Consider the following 17,128-nt stretch of genomic DNA (forward strand, 5'->3'; position numbering starts at 1 on the left):
GTGTTGTAATAAAGCTTGTGTGAGTCGGTGGGCAGACCAGTTGTGATTAGACTTCTGTCAGCACACCTCCTTGTCCGGCAAGTCAAATACTGAGATCTCAAAGTTGTCCGCGTGTGTTTATTTGAATGTGTGATCTGAGCCTAAGGTGTTTGTAAAATGATAAAGCAATCTATCATCCCTCAACATGTAAATTTGAATATGATAGACTGTAACTGTGGTTCTCTTTTCCAGAGGCTGGCATAAACATGTCCTGTTCCATATATATTATTACACATATATCATTGCATATTTTTTATATTATATATACAGTATATTTTATATTCTATTCAGATTGGTTGCATGTAACCGGCACACAATCTAAGTTTTGCTGTATTCTTGTGGGATTCACAATGACCATATTAAATGTGTTACTTTTATTAGGGCAACCTAAGGCGTTCATAGTTCAGCACACACGCACGCAGCTTCACCGCAGCTTAACTACATGTCCAAAAGCAAAACAACTATTTTGAAACCAACTATGAAATAGACAAAATATGCTTAGCTGAAACTTGACATAACAGCATCTTTGCCAATATGTTTAAAATTAATTTATAATAGGATTTTCTCCATTATAACATGTTTCTATTCAAATGGATACTAACCGAGCCTTACTGCAGTTCCTCACAGCTGGGATCAGTCTCTGTCGCCCTCTCTCTGATGTGTTGTATTTGTCCAGGTCCAACTCATCCAGAACTTTCTCTGACATCTGCAGCATGAAGGCCAGAGCTGAACACTGGGTATCAGACAGTTCCTTTGATCTGTCCCCTGACTCCAGGTACTGTTGGATCTCCTGGTGTACTGAGTCATCCTTCATCTCCAACAAACAGTGGAAGATGTTGATACATCTCTCGGGATTGTAGGCACCAGAGATGTTCATCTCCTTCAGGTTCTTGATGGTGCTCTGATTGCTCTGACTGTTCTCTTTCTGTCCCAGCAGGTCTCCTAACAGACTCTGATTGGACTGCAGTGAGAGGCCGTGAAGGAAGCGGACAAAGAGGTCCAGGTGGCCGTTTTTACTCTTCAGGGCTTTAAGCATGGCTTTGTTCAGGAATTCATCAAGAGACATGTGGCTTTGATCTTCATCTTTGTCATTATTTCGATGATCACGACTATCTTCATCTCCTTTATCATCTTTTTGAGGATCATGATTATCTTCGTCTACTTTTTGATCTTTTTGAGGATCATGATTATCTTTGTCTACTTTGTGATCATTTTGACGATCAGAATCAGGATCATGTTGAGGAAGGATGGGAACAGGATCATCATTACCTCCATATTCTTTATCATCATCTGTATCATCTGCATCTTCCAGGAATGGCTCCAGTACATCCATGTTCCCCACGGTGAAACAGTGTAGCAGGTAGACTGCAGCCAGAAACTCCTGAACGCTCAGATGAATGAAGCTGTAGACCGTTTTCTGGAAGAGCACACTCTCTCGTTTGAAGATCTCTGTGCACAACCCTGAATACAGCGAGGCGTCTGTGACATCAAGATCACAGTCTTCCAGGTCTTTCTGGTAGAACATGAGGTTGCCCTCCAGCTGTTCAAACGCCAGCCTGCCCAGCTTCAGAAGACCTTTCCAATCAGTCTCCTGTTGATTCTCCTCATGTGTCTCATTATACTTCAGCTCCTTCCTCTTTGTCTGAACCCGTAGGAAGCGGCTGTACATCTCAGTCAGGGTCTTGGGCAGCTGTCCTGTCTTATCTTTACTCAACATGTCCTCCAGAACAGTAGCAGTGATCCAACAGAAGAGTGGGATGTGACACATGATGTGGAGGATCCTTGATGCATTGACTTGTGAGATGATTGTGTCGGCTAGCTTTTCATCCTTGAATCTCTTCCTGAAGTACTCCTCCTTCTGAAGGTCTGTGAACCCTCGTACTTCTGTCACCCTGTCAACATATTCAGGAGGGATCTGATTGGCTGCTGCAGGTCTGGTAGTTACCCAGAGGAGAGCTGAGGGCAGCAGATTCCCCTTGATGAGGTTTGTCAACAGAACGCCCACTGATGATGTCACTGTGACATCAGAAACAATGTCATTTTTCTGGAAGTCCAGTGAAATTCTGCTTTCATCTAATCCATCAAAGATGACCAAAGCCTTACAGGCAGCAAGCTGCTCTGCTGTGACCTTCTTTAATGGTGGATGGAAATCATGGATCAGTGTGAGAAGACTGTACTGCTTATCTCTGACCAAGTTCAGCTCCCGGAACGACAGCAGAATCAGGAGATCGATGTGTTGTTTGGCCTCACCCCGCGCCCAGTCCAGAGTGAACTTGTACGTAGAGAATGTTTTTCCAATGCCAGCGATGCCCTTTGTCAGAACTCTTTGGATGGGTGTCTCGGTGCCTGGTAAGGGGTTGAAGATGTCAGAGCACTCTATCGGCTCATCAACAAGGGTCTTCTCCATCTTGGATGCTTTTTCAAGCTGCCACACCTCATGTTGCTTATTAACCCCTTCACTGTCTCCCTTTGTGATATATAGCGGTGTGAAGATCCTGGTGAAGGAGGTTCCAGTTCCTGGTCCAGTGGTGTCTTCTTTCTGACCTTCTAACCTTTCTGTCACACTGATCACATAGGGCTTGAAAACCTCCTGCAGACTGACATCCACTGTAACAGAGCATTTACTCAAAGTTAAACACAGGTTCAAACATCTTACAGCCGATAGAAAAAAAAAAACAGTTTACAGTCCCAGAGTATAAACTGTCTACTGTGCTTTGAATATATATATATATATATATATATATATATATATATATATATATATATATATATATATATATATAGATATATATATATATTATTTCTTTTAACAAATGCACCTGAGGGTGTCTCTTGTTGTACATCAACAAAGTGTGGCTCCTCAGTCACGCCACCAGTACTCCTGTTCCTTTCATTGAGAAAACACACACACACACACACACACACACACACACACACACACACACACACACACACACACACACAGAACACTTAACAACTCATTCAGTGACACATGACGTCTAAGACGTCACGTAGCCTGACGCCCTGAGCGCCACATGGCGTCTAAGACGTCATGACAAAAAAAAAGAAAAACATTTTTTTTCTTTTTTGAAAAAAATGTTCAGAACCCAAGATATGATGATTTGAAGATTTGCTGCTCAATTCACTTCTTGTTCAACTTCTTACTTAAAAAGGCTGTGTCTCGGCTCCTCCTTATCGGACTCCGCATTTGGGCATAACGACGAGCAACCCAGGATTCCATAATTTGATGAACGTGGTTGGCTTAGAGATCCATATATGGTCATGGGCTGACGCATTAGGGACAGCTGTCAGGAACCGCTTCAATCGAGACATCATGGACAGTGATGTCTGGTGACAGTCCCCTTGTTTTTTCTTCTTTTTTCTTCTGTCTAATTGGGTCCAATTGTCTAATTGCTGATGTTTCCATCAGTGTCCATTGTGTCAGTGTACGGGTGGCCATTTGAGGAGGGATGCTGCTCAGAGAGTTTGTCTCTCACTTCCACCAGCCATCATGCTTCCCCACAGCATGTGTTAAATTGTTTGTTTGGTTGCTTTATTTTTGCTTCCACCACTTAACGATGCATACATACACTACTGATGATTACTGACACTGACCTTCGTATATGTTCAGTAATATTTGGCAACTTTGGCGATTTTACATTAAATGACGCAGCTGCCGCCGGTCTCACGTTCTTTCCACACTACATGACTACAGGCTGTAGTGGATTACACTTTACATTGTATTTTTTGGGTGCCAGCCGGCATTTCATCGGACAATTTTCAATATTGAATAGACTTAATTGTAACAATTCTCCACATGAATACATGTATTTAAATGAAATGTTTTTTGACCAAACTTCACTATGAACCCATAAATGTACAAACACACCAAATATCACAATAAAAGTATCAGTTAAGGACCAAACAGTTTGAATTCACACAACTTAACAAGAAAGAGACCCAACACAAAGATTCCGTTTTAGTCAATATATTAATTAACCTGTTTTCGCCTCAGAGTCCAAGAGTCTCTGATGTAATAAAAAAAAATACTTTGTCAGGATTTGAATGAGTACACTCCATTTATAGTTCAGTTCATAAAGCAAAAAGCTGCAGTTAAATAGTTTGTTTCCCAAACCAACACAAAATAAATCCTGTTTAGAAAGCAGTTACATTCCCAACAAATCCCAAATTGTCAATAAACAATCAAAAGAAATACCAACATAAAAAAACAGATTCCCGGCGTCACGTAAAATTGCTTCTTCAAAAGACCTTGAGAGCGAGTGTTTCCCATACTCCATGTAAGTAAACCTACGTCTCCCCTTACTTCAGTTACCTCGGTACCATGTACTCACTGGCCAGGGGCTGGCATAGACGCTACTATCCCACTGCCGTGAGAACGCTGAACACTGTGTGATTTCCTGGTGAGTATTCAAAGTGGGAGGCATGCGTTAATCCGACAGACCTTTTCTCCGACTATGTGGCATCCGCGTGCGGTTAGGGTCAGGGTGCGGGTTTGGTTCGGGTTTACTATTGGAAACGTCGGAGCGCTGCGCTGTCGGAGGAATGCGCTGTTGGGCTAACGTACTGCACCCATTCAAAGTGATGCTGGGTGGATAACTTGCTTTGGTTGAATGACTTTGATTGGCTGACAGGATTTGTGAATGGGGTGTGAACTGGCATGTGAATCAATGACATTACGTGAAAATAAAATCATTAGGGGCGGACCGCCACAAGGTAATCAAAACTAACCCCCATAGCACAAAGGTCTACCCTCGCGGGTTGTCATGGAGATTCAGTCCAGCCTTCCCCCCCCGCCCCCACAGTGCTCGCTGCTGCCTCAGTTCAAACTTCAGTTATAGGCTACCTACAACGGCGTCTGCTAACAACAATGCTAACAACACACGGAGCTTAGACGAGCTTATCCTCCGCTGCTCTACTCTCGGTCCCGGACACGTTTTATAGTGCTCCATTTCCCTGGATTACGGTGCTCACCTGCCCGTCCTCCTACCTCTGTGCATTCTAGTTACTATGTGGCCTAAAGTCCCCAATCGTTATCCTGATGTCAAAGAAAATTGGTCCTATGCCAAGTTGTAGCCTTGTAACCTTCCCTCCTCGATTTCCTGGCTGTATAGAAGCCATCGCACCTCATGAACTTGTAGGGGCTGAACTCAAGACGAACGACAGCGTGCATTTTTACCTGTGCACTTTTTAAACACTCTGGACTGGACTCGAGTGGTTGCAGCCGCGTGTAATTGCGCAACACATTCAAGTCAGTCTTTCATTGTCAACAAATATTGCCCTCACCAGGGACATTGGTAGCACCAGACATTGGTAGCACCAGTGTGTAAGGTAAGGGCAGTAGTAGTAGTTTTCTGACCAAAGACTGACTTGAATTTGTGGACTAATGGGCAAGCCCCATTCCTCCTAGCTAGCCTAATAGCTTGTGACCATTCAGGCTACTGATCTACTGGTAAACTAATGTGTTACTTGTTGTTTCATGATATTTTACAGACAACAGTGTTTGCTAGCCACTTCCATGAATGTGTTTTACCAGGACAGACCCTTGAAGTAGACAACCATTATGCTACCAGCCTGCGTTATGCCCACATCTATGACAGACAATATACTACAGGGAATTCCAGGATATATGATGCTGTTGAAATGTAATGGAGTCAACATGATCAAATACTGCTATAATTGGATAATATTGAAATACTCTGGGAGTACCAGTGACCAACAGACTGGGCGACGACCACGAAGAGTGTGATGACATCTGGAGAGACAGAGGACGGCCGGAGAGACGGCAACCCGGGGTGGAGAGGGTTGGCAGCCTAAACCACTTCTTCTGAGAGGAAGAACCCAAAAGCAAGCTACAGACTGCGGTAAAACCTGCAAGAATCCATCAAGGCAGAATGAGATGTTTGACTGGCAAGCGGTAACGACGACACAACGCACAGAAGTCACTTCTGGTCAGACGAAGGAGGAGCCAGGCCCGGCCGGAGGCAGCCCACAGTACCCAGAGCCTCCTAGTGTCGCTAATACCCGCTGGTAACAGCTCACCTGCCACCCTAAGCTCTCAAGAGACAGTGGGGGCAGTATCATGACACTTGGAGACACAGGCTGTTCAGCCTCGGTCGGGTCGCCTGGTGGAGGGTGTCTGTTGCAAGACCCGAAACACCCAGTGACTCCAGGAAACAACACTGATGATGTGTCCAAGTTTGTGCATCAGTAGATGTTTTATTCTCTCTGAGGATCGTCACCTTGCCGTGGTAGAGGGGCTTGCGTGCCTCAGTGACCCATAGAGCTATGCCAGCGGGAGCAATATTCTCCTGGTAGGGTCACCCATACTGGACAGGTCAAAGGGTAGAGGACTGACAAAGAGCGATCCACTGGTTCAAGCTGAGACTATACCAGAGCTGCGTCCTGTCTACCCTGCTTTATGGTTCTGAATGTTGGAGAACGGCAGAAAGTGATCTCTAAAAACTGTCAACCTTCCACACCAAAAGCTTACGGAAAATACAACGAATATCTGGCCCAAAACCATCTCCAACCAACACCTTCTTAGCCTGTGTAAAAAGGACAACATGGCTACCATCCTTATAAGGCAGCGGTGGAAATGGATAGGACATGTAATCCGTAGAGAGCAGGACAACATCACCCAAACTGCCCTTCACTGGACATCAGACGGTAAACGCAAGAGAGGCCGACCCAAGAACACCTGGCGCAGGACAGTGGAGGGAGAGCTGAAGAACCTGCATCACACCTGGGGGTTCTATAAAGACGCTGACCCAGAAAAGACAGGAGTGGATATCCTTTGTTGCTGCCCTAAATGCAAGCCGGCATAAAGGGCAGTAAGTAAGTAAGTAAAAGATGTTTTATTAACTAATTGCCTTTGTGTAATTAAAGCTTTCAATTCACACTATTGCACTATTTCTTCATGTTTACACTGCATACACATTTGAGTAATGCGAAAATGATACTAGACCAGTGATTCTCAACGTTTAAAATGTCAGGATTATCACTCTGAGCCAAATGTACAAATGAACTATTCATTTTAGTTGACATGATTTGGTCTGATGTGGTCTATAATTGCCTTACTGTCTTTTTATTTTAGATAACATGAACTCATCCATTCTCGCACATTCTGTGTGTGTGTGTGTGTGTGTGTGTGTGTGTGTGTGTGTGTGTGTGTGTGTGTGTGTGTGTGTGTGTGTGTGTGTGTGTGTGTGTGTGTGTGTGTGTGTGTGTGTGTGTGAACTACACCTCCTGAATGTTATATAGAGTCTAGAAATACACCTCCTGAATGCTATATAGAGTCTGGAACTACACCTCCTGAATGTTATATAGAGTCTGGAACTACACCTCCTGAATGCTATAGAGTCTGGAACTACACCTGTAACAATAGGCCTTTATATTCGAAAAGATAATTATTAACTAAAGGAAAAACAGGTTTTTAACTGAATAGATTTTTATATAGAAGCCACAAAATGATGGTTGACAGATCAAACGGTAATCAAAACAATAGCACTTTGAGAATAACTTCTGTCCCTGTCTCTCCCCCTGATAAATAAAATAAACAAACAAACAAATCAACAAACAATAATACTTCCACAAGACCCTCCCAACCTAGTCTCGCGTGGCCAGACTGTTGCCTCCCACAATTTACAAATGTTTCCGGCATACAGTCTGGGACTCGGAAGCTCTGATCATGCTTAAGGGGAAAGCGGAAGCCCCTCCCCTACCCACTTCCGTTTTAGCATTGTGCAGTGGCGCAAAGGAGTCCGACTGGAATCAAAACAACAAGTGTTAAATAATATAAATATGATGATGTATGAATATATATACAAATATATATATGTATCATATATGATACATATATGAATATAATGATAAACAATCCTCGCACAAATAACATGAAACTACCTATGACTCTATGCTTCCGCCTCGGTTCTGTTTCCACTGGGACTACAGGTCCGCGGGCACCGCGTCGTGATTGGTCGAATGTTTTTCCGGTCTGAGTAGCTTCCATTAGCAGCTTTCGGGAAGTGGAGTTCCAGACTCTATATAGCATTCAGAGATTGTGGAATAGTTGTCTGGTGACGCGAGACTACTCCCAACCCAAACAAGTCCGTAAGTCCTTTGTAATCACTCAAATAACAATTCAAACGTAAACAATAAACAATCACGCACTGTATTAGAAGACCGCTACGGCATTAAATAATAATCAGTCCTCGCAAACGTCCTCTTCTTACAGCGCTCCCGCAAAAGTAAAGTTCCTTAATCCAAACAAAATGAAAACGTCTTCCGCACGAAACGGCGCAAAAGTAGTCTAATGTTCGGGGTACCACGATAATTTGTAATCCAAAGGAACTGGATGCATGGTTGTATCTCACCGGCCGCGGCTCCATCAAACTCAACACACCGACCGGCGTCTCATTCACAAAACCAGCGCTAGATATCCCACGGCAGCAACCAGTTCCTTCTTCCGCTGGGCTCGAAAGTTCTGTAGCTTACTATTATTACGCTTAAACTTAACTCACTGAGTGCCATTAACGTGTTTCACGTGTTCTTAGCGCTATGGCTCAACGCGCCATTAACGTGTTTCACGTGTTTTTGAAAAATCAGCATAAAAATGTTTTTTTTTTTTTTTTTTTTTTTTTTAAAACATGTTCAGAACCCAAGATATCATCATCTGAAGGTGTGCAGCTCCATCCACTCCTTGTTTAACTTAGAACTGAAAAAGGCTGTATCTCGCTTCCTAAGCACTTTTTGTTTTCTGTGAAAAAAACTCTGGCACTTTTCAGAATCAATTCTGAAATAATTCTGGCAATCCTGGCACTCAATGAGTTAATGTCTTAAACGGGTAAACTGGTGCCTAGGAGATCTCCTCTTTTCCACCCTTTCACACTGGAACACAGGTTTGTTTGATCCCCCTCCCCCCTGTACCACACTCTCTATTGTTGGGGAAGCTACTTTGAAAGTGTAGCTTGTAAAGCTACAAGTAGCTCACCATGTTAGTAGCTTGCTACATAGCTACCCCTGGAGAAATGTGGCTTGTAAAGCTACAGCTACATAGGAAGGTAGTTCAAATACTTTCTTTTCAGCGTTAAATTGAGAATATACATGTAGGGCCCTAATTTCGGCGGTGCCTTACCCGTTATTCCCAAAGTTCTTTGCCATGTTTTAAAAACATGTTTAAATAGTTCAACTAGCCGATCTACATCGACACGTTGTGAGCTTGTAGAGTGGCTATTTGAACTATTTGAAAACTTTAAAAAAAATAGTACATACAGTAAGGCCCTGGCAAAAATAGGGCCCTTAGTGATTAAGAACATAGACTGTATAAATGAGATGGACAGAGCCACTCCGCTGCTTTCTACAGACCGAAAATGAAGCCGATTGTTCTGACTGTAGGTCCGCCATCTTTCAATATCGCGTCAAATCGCGTCATATCCTGCAGAATGAGACCAGACCATTATTGGTTGGGTAGCTTGTCAATCAAGAGCGGGGGCGGGGAATGGATGCTATTGGTTGTGTAGCTTTTCAATCAAATCATCCCGCCCCTCCTAGAGAATAGCCTACTAGGACCATAATTTAGCAAAACGCATATCCTGATGATTGAAAGGAGACTTTAAACTAGCGACTGGAAGCATATAGAATTTATGACAATTTTTATTACATTAAGAAAATCTAGTCTAAAGTTTGTCAAAAAACCCATTCACTTGCGTTAAAATAAATTATTTCTGACACCGCAGGTCGGCGCAGGGTAAAACAGCGCCACTCTGGCCATTTACAAGCTTCCGTGTCGGCCTCATCGTAAATATCTAAGACTTGCCCCTTGATTAAGAAAGACAATATAATATCCTACAAAAAAGTCACATGCCAGCAGAAATATGCCTCTCAACTGAGTTCTATTTAAAAAAGGTTGACATTTTCTTTAGTAAACATATGTGTTCCTAAAGTAAAGAAAGACTAGAGACTTAATTAAACAAAACAATTAGGATCTGTGACATTTGATCGTCAATGTTAACACACAGTCTAGTCTTATTTAAACATAAAACTGTAATGACACTTATTGTCTGCACTTATTATCTAATTATTTAGGTGTACAAAAAAACAAAGACACTTTGCACATTAACTAAACAATGTTACGTTATCTCTGAAAGATTCCAGATACCTGGAATGTTGCATAATAGTCTTTTCTTTTTCTTTTTATAACAATCAACGTTGTCTGAACAATTGGGCCTATATTTTTTTAGATGCCATGGCAGAATCTCTTGTTTACGCGACACATGAGCAGTCTCACAAAGTTCTTATTAGATAGGAGGCTTCACCTCCTCTTTATCGCTTGATCATCAAAAGAGTTTCCGTGCTCCAGACTGTATGACCGGAAACATTCAAAAGTTGTAGGAGGCGACAGTCTGGCCACACGAGACTAATGGTGACGCAGTTAGTTCTTACATGTTTAACACTGTGAAGCATTCGAGTGATACCAGGGCCAATCAGAGGCAGATGTTGGCTTGTCATGTGCTGACATGCCCTCAAAGTAATCAGAATGGAAGACGAAGGGACAGTCCTTGCTTTTTCAAAGGTACAAGTCTTTTCTTCTGGCAAGAACACAGCAATGGTAAAATAAAATCAATATATTAATTTCATGTTATTGCCCAAAATTGTAGCTTGTAAATTGAGTAGCTCAGCTACAAAGAATTACCCAAAAAGTAGCTAAGCTACTTGAAAAGGTATACAAATATGAATGTAGCTAAACTACCGCAAGCTACAGCAAAATGTAGCTAAGCTACGTAGCTCAGCTGCACGTAGCTTAATGCTCCCCAACACTTATTTGTAAAGTTGGGAGGCACCAATGATTCAATCACCCAGCGTAATCAGACCCATTACCGCTCACGTGAATAGGAAATGTTCATATTTCTCATAGTTTCCAACATTTTACATATATTCAACAAATACAATAACATGCATACCGTCAGGTGGAATAATATAATAATGTGCATTAGCCTACCTAGATGACCACTCATGGAGGTACTCCAGGAAACATTGGACAAGGCTTTCAAGCACTACTACCTGATATTTCAGTCTGATGTCTCTGGTTGGCTGCTTTCGATACAAGATTCCCTGAATTTCCTTGTAGCCTGAATCAATCCGTTCGCTGGTCTGACTGGTTTGATTGATTGATTGATGTACTTTATTTAGTAAGACATGAGAACATCAGTACATGGAAGTACAAATTCACAATACAAGGTCTACTAAACTGGAAGACTCATTAAGCACTGAGCTTGTTTAAGATGAGATCCCCATGCACACAAATCATGATGACATATAAGAGACAGACACATATACACACTACTATACAGAATAGCATACAATCAGCTGACTGGTACTGGTATGAAGAGTGAAAAAAAAGTACAAGAGAAGAACAAGAAAAAAGGGGGGGGGGGGGGGTAGGGTTGTAGGTTAAGACTTAGACAGGGGCCATTTTCGAATTGCAGCCTCCTGAAGGTGTATCTTTAGGGCAGTTTTGAAAGTGAGTAGGGTTTTACACTCCTTTACTTTTGGTAGGGCATTCCACATTTTTGATGAATAGCATGAGAACGAGTTCATTCCCTTTGTTGAGCCAAATCTGGGTTGAACATGGTTTGTGGAGCTGCCTCTGGTGTTATGATCGTGGACTTCATCAACATTTGGAAGTATTTTGACAAATACAGGGTATCTTGAAGACCAGGCCCATAGCAAGTTGCTGTACTCTGTCCTCAACCCTAAGCCATCCAGCAGATCTCTGACTTTGGGATCCGCGCTTTGTGCTTTGACTAGATCATCCAGGGTTTTGGGGAGTTCCAAGTTGCCAGACACTGCCACTACTGCACACACTGCCTGCTGTTCAGTAGGAGTCACCGCCGAGACAGGGCGTTGGGGACGATGTTCAGGTGACCCTTTCTATAGTATGTGTTGAACTGGAACTCTTGGAGGCGTAATGTCCAGCGAGTGAGTCTAGACGAGGACTTAGGGTTGCTAAATGCCCAAGTGAGTGCAGAATGGTCGTACACATCGAACTCTACTCCGCCCACACCGCAGCAATACACTCTCTCTCGGACGTAGAGTAGTTGCATTAGGCTCCTCTGAGTCCACGAGAGGCATAGGCAATTACCTTCTCTAAGCTGTCCACCTGCTGGGTTAGTACGGCTCCCAATCCGACACTACTGGTATGCACCTGGAATGGCAGTGACAGATCGGGCTGGGCAATGGCATTTTTTTTATTGACAAGATCTGTAGAGGGCGCAGCGGAGTAACTAAAACATGTTTTCCTTCCAGTTACATATTTAACATTTTAGCCAAAAAGTGTATTTTAGATGTGAAGTGTTCCCACTTAGTAGAGTTGGCTTTCAACTCCATAAAACCGTCTTTGTTTTGGTGAGTAGCAAAAGTGTATTTTTTATTTTTTACTGTGCAGCCTGTGGTGCAAGCGCAAAGGCTCGAAAGTCCCATAGTCTTAAGGAGAACTCCTTCTAAGGCTATGGACCAGAGCTAGGGCTGGACCAACAATGGTTTCTCCACTAGAGTCTGCTTCAGCTTTTCAAAGTTTGTCTGACATTCTTCCGTCCAATTCCACTTCACCCCCTTCCGCTTCAATTGATTTAAAGTCGCAGCCAGGTCTGCAAAGTGAGGAATAAATTTGAAATACCAGCGCGCCCCATTCCTAGAAATCTCTAGGAAGTGACATTTCCCAGGTTTAGAGTGAGGTTGGCAACATGAAGCTTGGCGAACACAGCATCAAGATCTTTCATATGCCGCTCGGGACTTAAGGGGAAAACGATAATGTCGTCGATGTAGACGAAACAGCATCCTGCCTTCAGATCCTGGGTGCTAAAATGGCATGCTCCATGCAGTACATTACATTACATTACATTACATTACATTACATTACATTACGGTAATTTAGCAGACACTTTTATCCAAAGCGACTTACAATAAGTGCATTCAACATAGGTAGGGAACGAAACTACTAATCACCAGAAGTATTAAGTGCATTCTCTTCTAAAGCAAGCAACCAAGAGTATACCTAGCGCTAAAGTAAAAGTGCAATATATCAGCTCCTACTTTCATAAACAGATGAGACAAAATAGGAGAATCAAATGAGGAAGAGCTAAAACAAATAAGTGTATCGAATAAACAAGATCCAATAAAACAATAAAACAAGAGTTTGTACAACTAGTTAACAACAAGTAGGCAAGGCGAAGAGGAATGGTAGTGTTTCTTGAAGAGGTGGGTTTTCAGCCTGCGGCGAAAGATGGGCAGTGACTCTGCTGTCCTGACATGAGTGGGGAGTCAGTCGCCCCGTGGTGGCAGACCGAAGTGGTTGGGCAGGGGTGTAAACATCGACCATAGCCCAGAGGTAAGATGGAGCTGTTCCTTTCACTGCCCTATAGGCTAGCACCAGGGTTTTAAACTGGATGCGAGCAGCTACGGGGAGCCAGTGTAGAGAACGGAGAAAGATAGTTGTGTGGGAGAACTTGGGGCAGTTAAACACCAGACGAGCCGCAGCTTTCTGAACAAGCTCCAGAGGTCTGATGGCAGATGCCGGGGCACCAGCCAGGAGGGAGTTGCAGTAGTCCAGGCGGGAGATGACAAGAGCCTGGATGAGCACCTGGGCTGCCTTCTCCGTAAGGAAGGGGCAAATCCTCCTGATGTTGTAGAGGAGGAATCTGCACGACCGTGTCACCGATGCGATGTTTGCCGAGAACGACAGTTGGTCGTCCAGGGTCACACCCAAATTTTTCACAGTCCGAGTTGACGTCACCACAGCATTATTAATGGTGATGGCCATGTCTCGGTGCGGACAGCCGTTCCCTGGGAGGAACATCAGCTCGGCCTTGTCCAGATTAGCTTCAGGTGGTGCGTCGACATCCACTCCGAGATGTCAGCCTGACAAGCAGCAATGCGTGAGAGTCAGAAGGTTCAAAGATTCCCAACACAGTCATTTCAAGTGTTGGATTTGAAATGACTGAGATCTCCGTCAATGGCAGGGAATGTGTTACGGACAAGCTAAAAACCGAAAATCATGTACAGCATGTGCAGGGTGAGTTCAAGAAAGCGGGCGAGAGTACTATTAACCGTGAAGAAGTCCTGAGAGAGTACCTAGATCGCAAGATGTTGGAGATGGGGGCTCTCGTCAGAAACTCAGTAAAACAATTAGAACAAGGAATTGTTGTGTTTCATGAGGAGAGATGAGAAATGGAACAATGAGGTCTAAAAAAGAAAAAGAGCCAGTACCTCACACCTGAGAAGGACACATATTTAACCTCACCCAGACGACCTTGCGGTCATCCCACAAGTACTCCCTACAGTCAGTCCACCAGTGCACCTCAGGTAACGCCCACTATTGCCTCTCATGGCCTGCCCACCCCTGTACCTTTCAGTCAGTCCGTAAAACTCCATCTCAGGGACAGCCCCCCGGTGCAAAAACTGACCAGTCCACTATTGCACCACCTGTTCAGCCAGCCAGTGCATTCCAATTCACTAAACCCCCACGTCAGAATTGACATCCCTAAGTATGATGGATCTAATGAGATTTTAGATAATAGATACCTAAATAATTAGATTTGACATATTTTTTCTTTTTATATATATATGTGTTGACAAATGTTGGAAAACCCAAAGCACGTTTTTCAAATTCCCCTAATGTCCGCTGTTTATTTGCGTTTTTGTGTTTGCTGGCTCCCGGGTTGCCAAATCATGTGCGTCAGACAAGCACTAGTGATGCCAAATCCGTGAAACAAGAGGACCATGACAGTGCGCATGGTGCTCATATCCCCCGACAGGTATGGTCTAGTTAGTTTAAATTCAGCAAACATGAACAGGATTTAAATACAGTTATACATACAAACAGTGGAACTCATGGAAAGACAAAAACATGCTGAACAAGGAATATCTAAACCTATACTAAGAAAGTAAAAATGCTTGTAAGATACGCCTTTTTCCTGTAATAAAGTTTCTATGGCTTTAGGCTGCAGTATGAGTTCCCATCACCGTCTCAAGCCAGAGCTTTCATTCTCCAACCAAATTAGACCTCATTAAAAACTCAGGACGATGGATAAACAGGATGGCCTACTGTCCATTGACCATGTAATCAACTGAAAATGATGATGAGGATGAGGATGATGATGATGATGATGTTGAAGGTACATGAACATGACTTCACAGAGCGTAAAGCTCTATTTCCCAAACATGTGGTGAGTAGCCTAACCTTCATGAACAGTAGATATTGATAAAGAGATATTGCTCATGACATGATGACTGTCAGTAGTGTGTTGTGATCCTAACATTGTAATTGTAGCGTACTGCAGGCAGTCAGCATGTTGTTTATGATGTTGTTCATCATGCATTGAAAATGGAAATGGACTTTTTTATACTACATACCTGACAAACGCATAATCATTCCAGCTGGCTGTTTAAAATCCTACCTCAAGCTCGATATTCGTGATATAATGATGTCCCCCACACAAACATTCTTGAGAAAGGTTCTTGTTACAAAGTTGTAATGGGATTTGTACCCTTGAATAGACCATCCATGCTTTCATTCTTTCATTGATTTGTATCGTTTTATTTCACTGCATATTTTTGACTGATAAAAGTATAATTGTTCAATAAAGTGAGAGTATGAAAAGCCAGCCCATTTATACATCTCATGACTTCTGCTCAGAGTTGATTGATCGTGTGTGTGTGTGTGTGTGTGTGTGTGTGTGTGTGTGTGTGTGTGTGTGTGTGTGTGTGTGTGTGTGTGTGTGTGTGTGTGTGTGTGTGTGTGTGTGTGTGTGTGTGTGTGTGTGTGTGTGTGTGCGTGCGTGCGTGCGTGCGTGCGTGCGTGCGTGTGTGTGTTACATTCTGACCTCTGATCAGTAGGGTGCTGTCCATCTTTGAAGTCAATAAGTCCACCTCTGGACTGGTCACTCTTCATGGAGACACAGCTGAGTGCAGAAGAGTCTGGTCTCTGATGAACCCTGGTAGAAAGAGAGGATGAACAAGATTTGATTTATTTTTATTGAATCATACAATTCATGTTGAATCCACAGCGACTACTAGTCAAACATCTTTTATATTAGGGCTCTGAATTAAAAATAAAATAATAAAACAGGCATATGTCCTGCTGCAACCCTGCTGTGCACTTGTCATCTGTAGGCTATGTTTTGCTATGAATCCTCAGACGAGTTTAGTCCCACAGTTAACGTGTGGGCATATTAATGAGTTTGTGTTTAAGTGGAAAAGAAGGGAAGTCCCACACACTGTAGCTCCCAGTAGAAAATGTATTAAATTGGTAGAACAACGTTTTGACCACTGTGGGTCTTCATCAGGTCTGATGTCTGATGACATTACATGAAAGAGGTGTGTTAAATACAAGAAGAGAGGAACGTCACTATTTGAAAGGCAGCTGTAGTAGTAATTAACCACGGTCACACCCACCAGATCTACAAGCTCAGGCTGAGTAGGATAGTGCCATGCTGAGAGCTTATAGATCTGTGAAGAAGAAGAAAGGAGGCAGTAACGCTGTCAATGAGAACAAGAGAACAATTCTCCAAATAAGGGGATGACAGGGTGGGTGGTTATAGGGCCAACAGTATAGTTCATGCAATACGATGCCATTTACAGATAAATGGACATATGAACATTAAAACTAACTCCTCAATAAAAATGCCTAAATATAACGACCAATAGTGGAATATAAGTGCAGCAACTGCAATACAAGAAGTTATAATAATAAAGAGGACAGAAAGGACAAAATCAGTGCAAAACATGTGAAAAATTTGGGGCAGAGGTTCTGCTCTGGCATCCAGGGAGTGTGTGTGAGCACAGTTTCGCTGTGATCAAGCCAACGGTGCCGGAGTTTAGCTGTACATAGAATGACAGGATGACACACACACGGACACACACACACACACACACACACACACACACACACACACACACACACACACGGACACACACGGACACACACACACACGGACGGATGGACAGGGGGTAAAACATACTCTCTCGCCATGTCTTCGGCCTGGCGGAGACAATGACAAATATACACAAAGAT

At 43.1% G+C, this 17,128-nt stretch overlaps 1 protein-coding gene across 2 annotated transcripts in view; it reads right to left on the reverse strand.

The window, feature by feature from the left end:
- LOC311045311 (uncharacterized protein) overlaps nt 1-17,128 on the reverse strand; it is a 46,521-nt gene that overhangs the window by 20,902 nt on the left and 8,491 nt on the right. Inside the window, exons 6-8 of one of the 2 annotated variants that reach the window (XM_084057146.1) lie at nt 15,939-16,049; nt 2,859-2,920; nt 642-2,646 (exon numbers count right to left, since the gene is read on the reverse strand). In XM_084057146.1, coding sequence (XP_083913272.1) covers nt 642-2,646; nt 2,859-2,920; nt 15,939-16,049 — 2,178 coding nt within the window. Of the gene's footprint in view, nt 1-641; nt 2,647-2,858; nt 2,927-15,938; nt 16,050-17,128 lie in introns of both variants that reach the window. The other variant, XM_084057145.1, reaches the window with a different exon arrangement.

The sequence above is a fragment of the Gymnoscopelus microlampas genome (genome assembly GCF_963454915.1).
Source record: "Gymnoscopelus microlampas genome assembly, chromosome: 1".
NCBI classification, from domain to species: domain Eukaryota; kingdom Metazoa; phylum Chordata; class Actinopteri; order Myctophiformes; family Myctophidae; genus Gymnoscopelus; species Gymnoscopelus microlampas.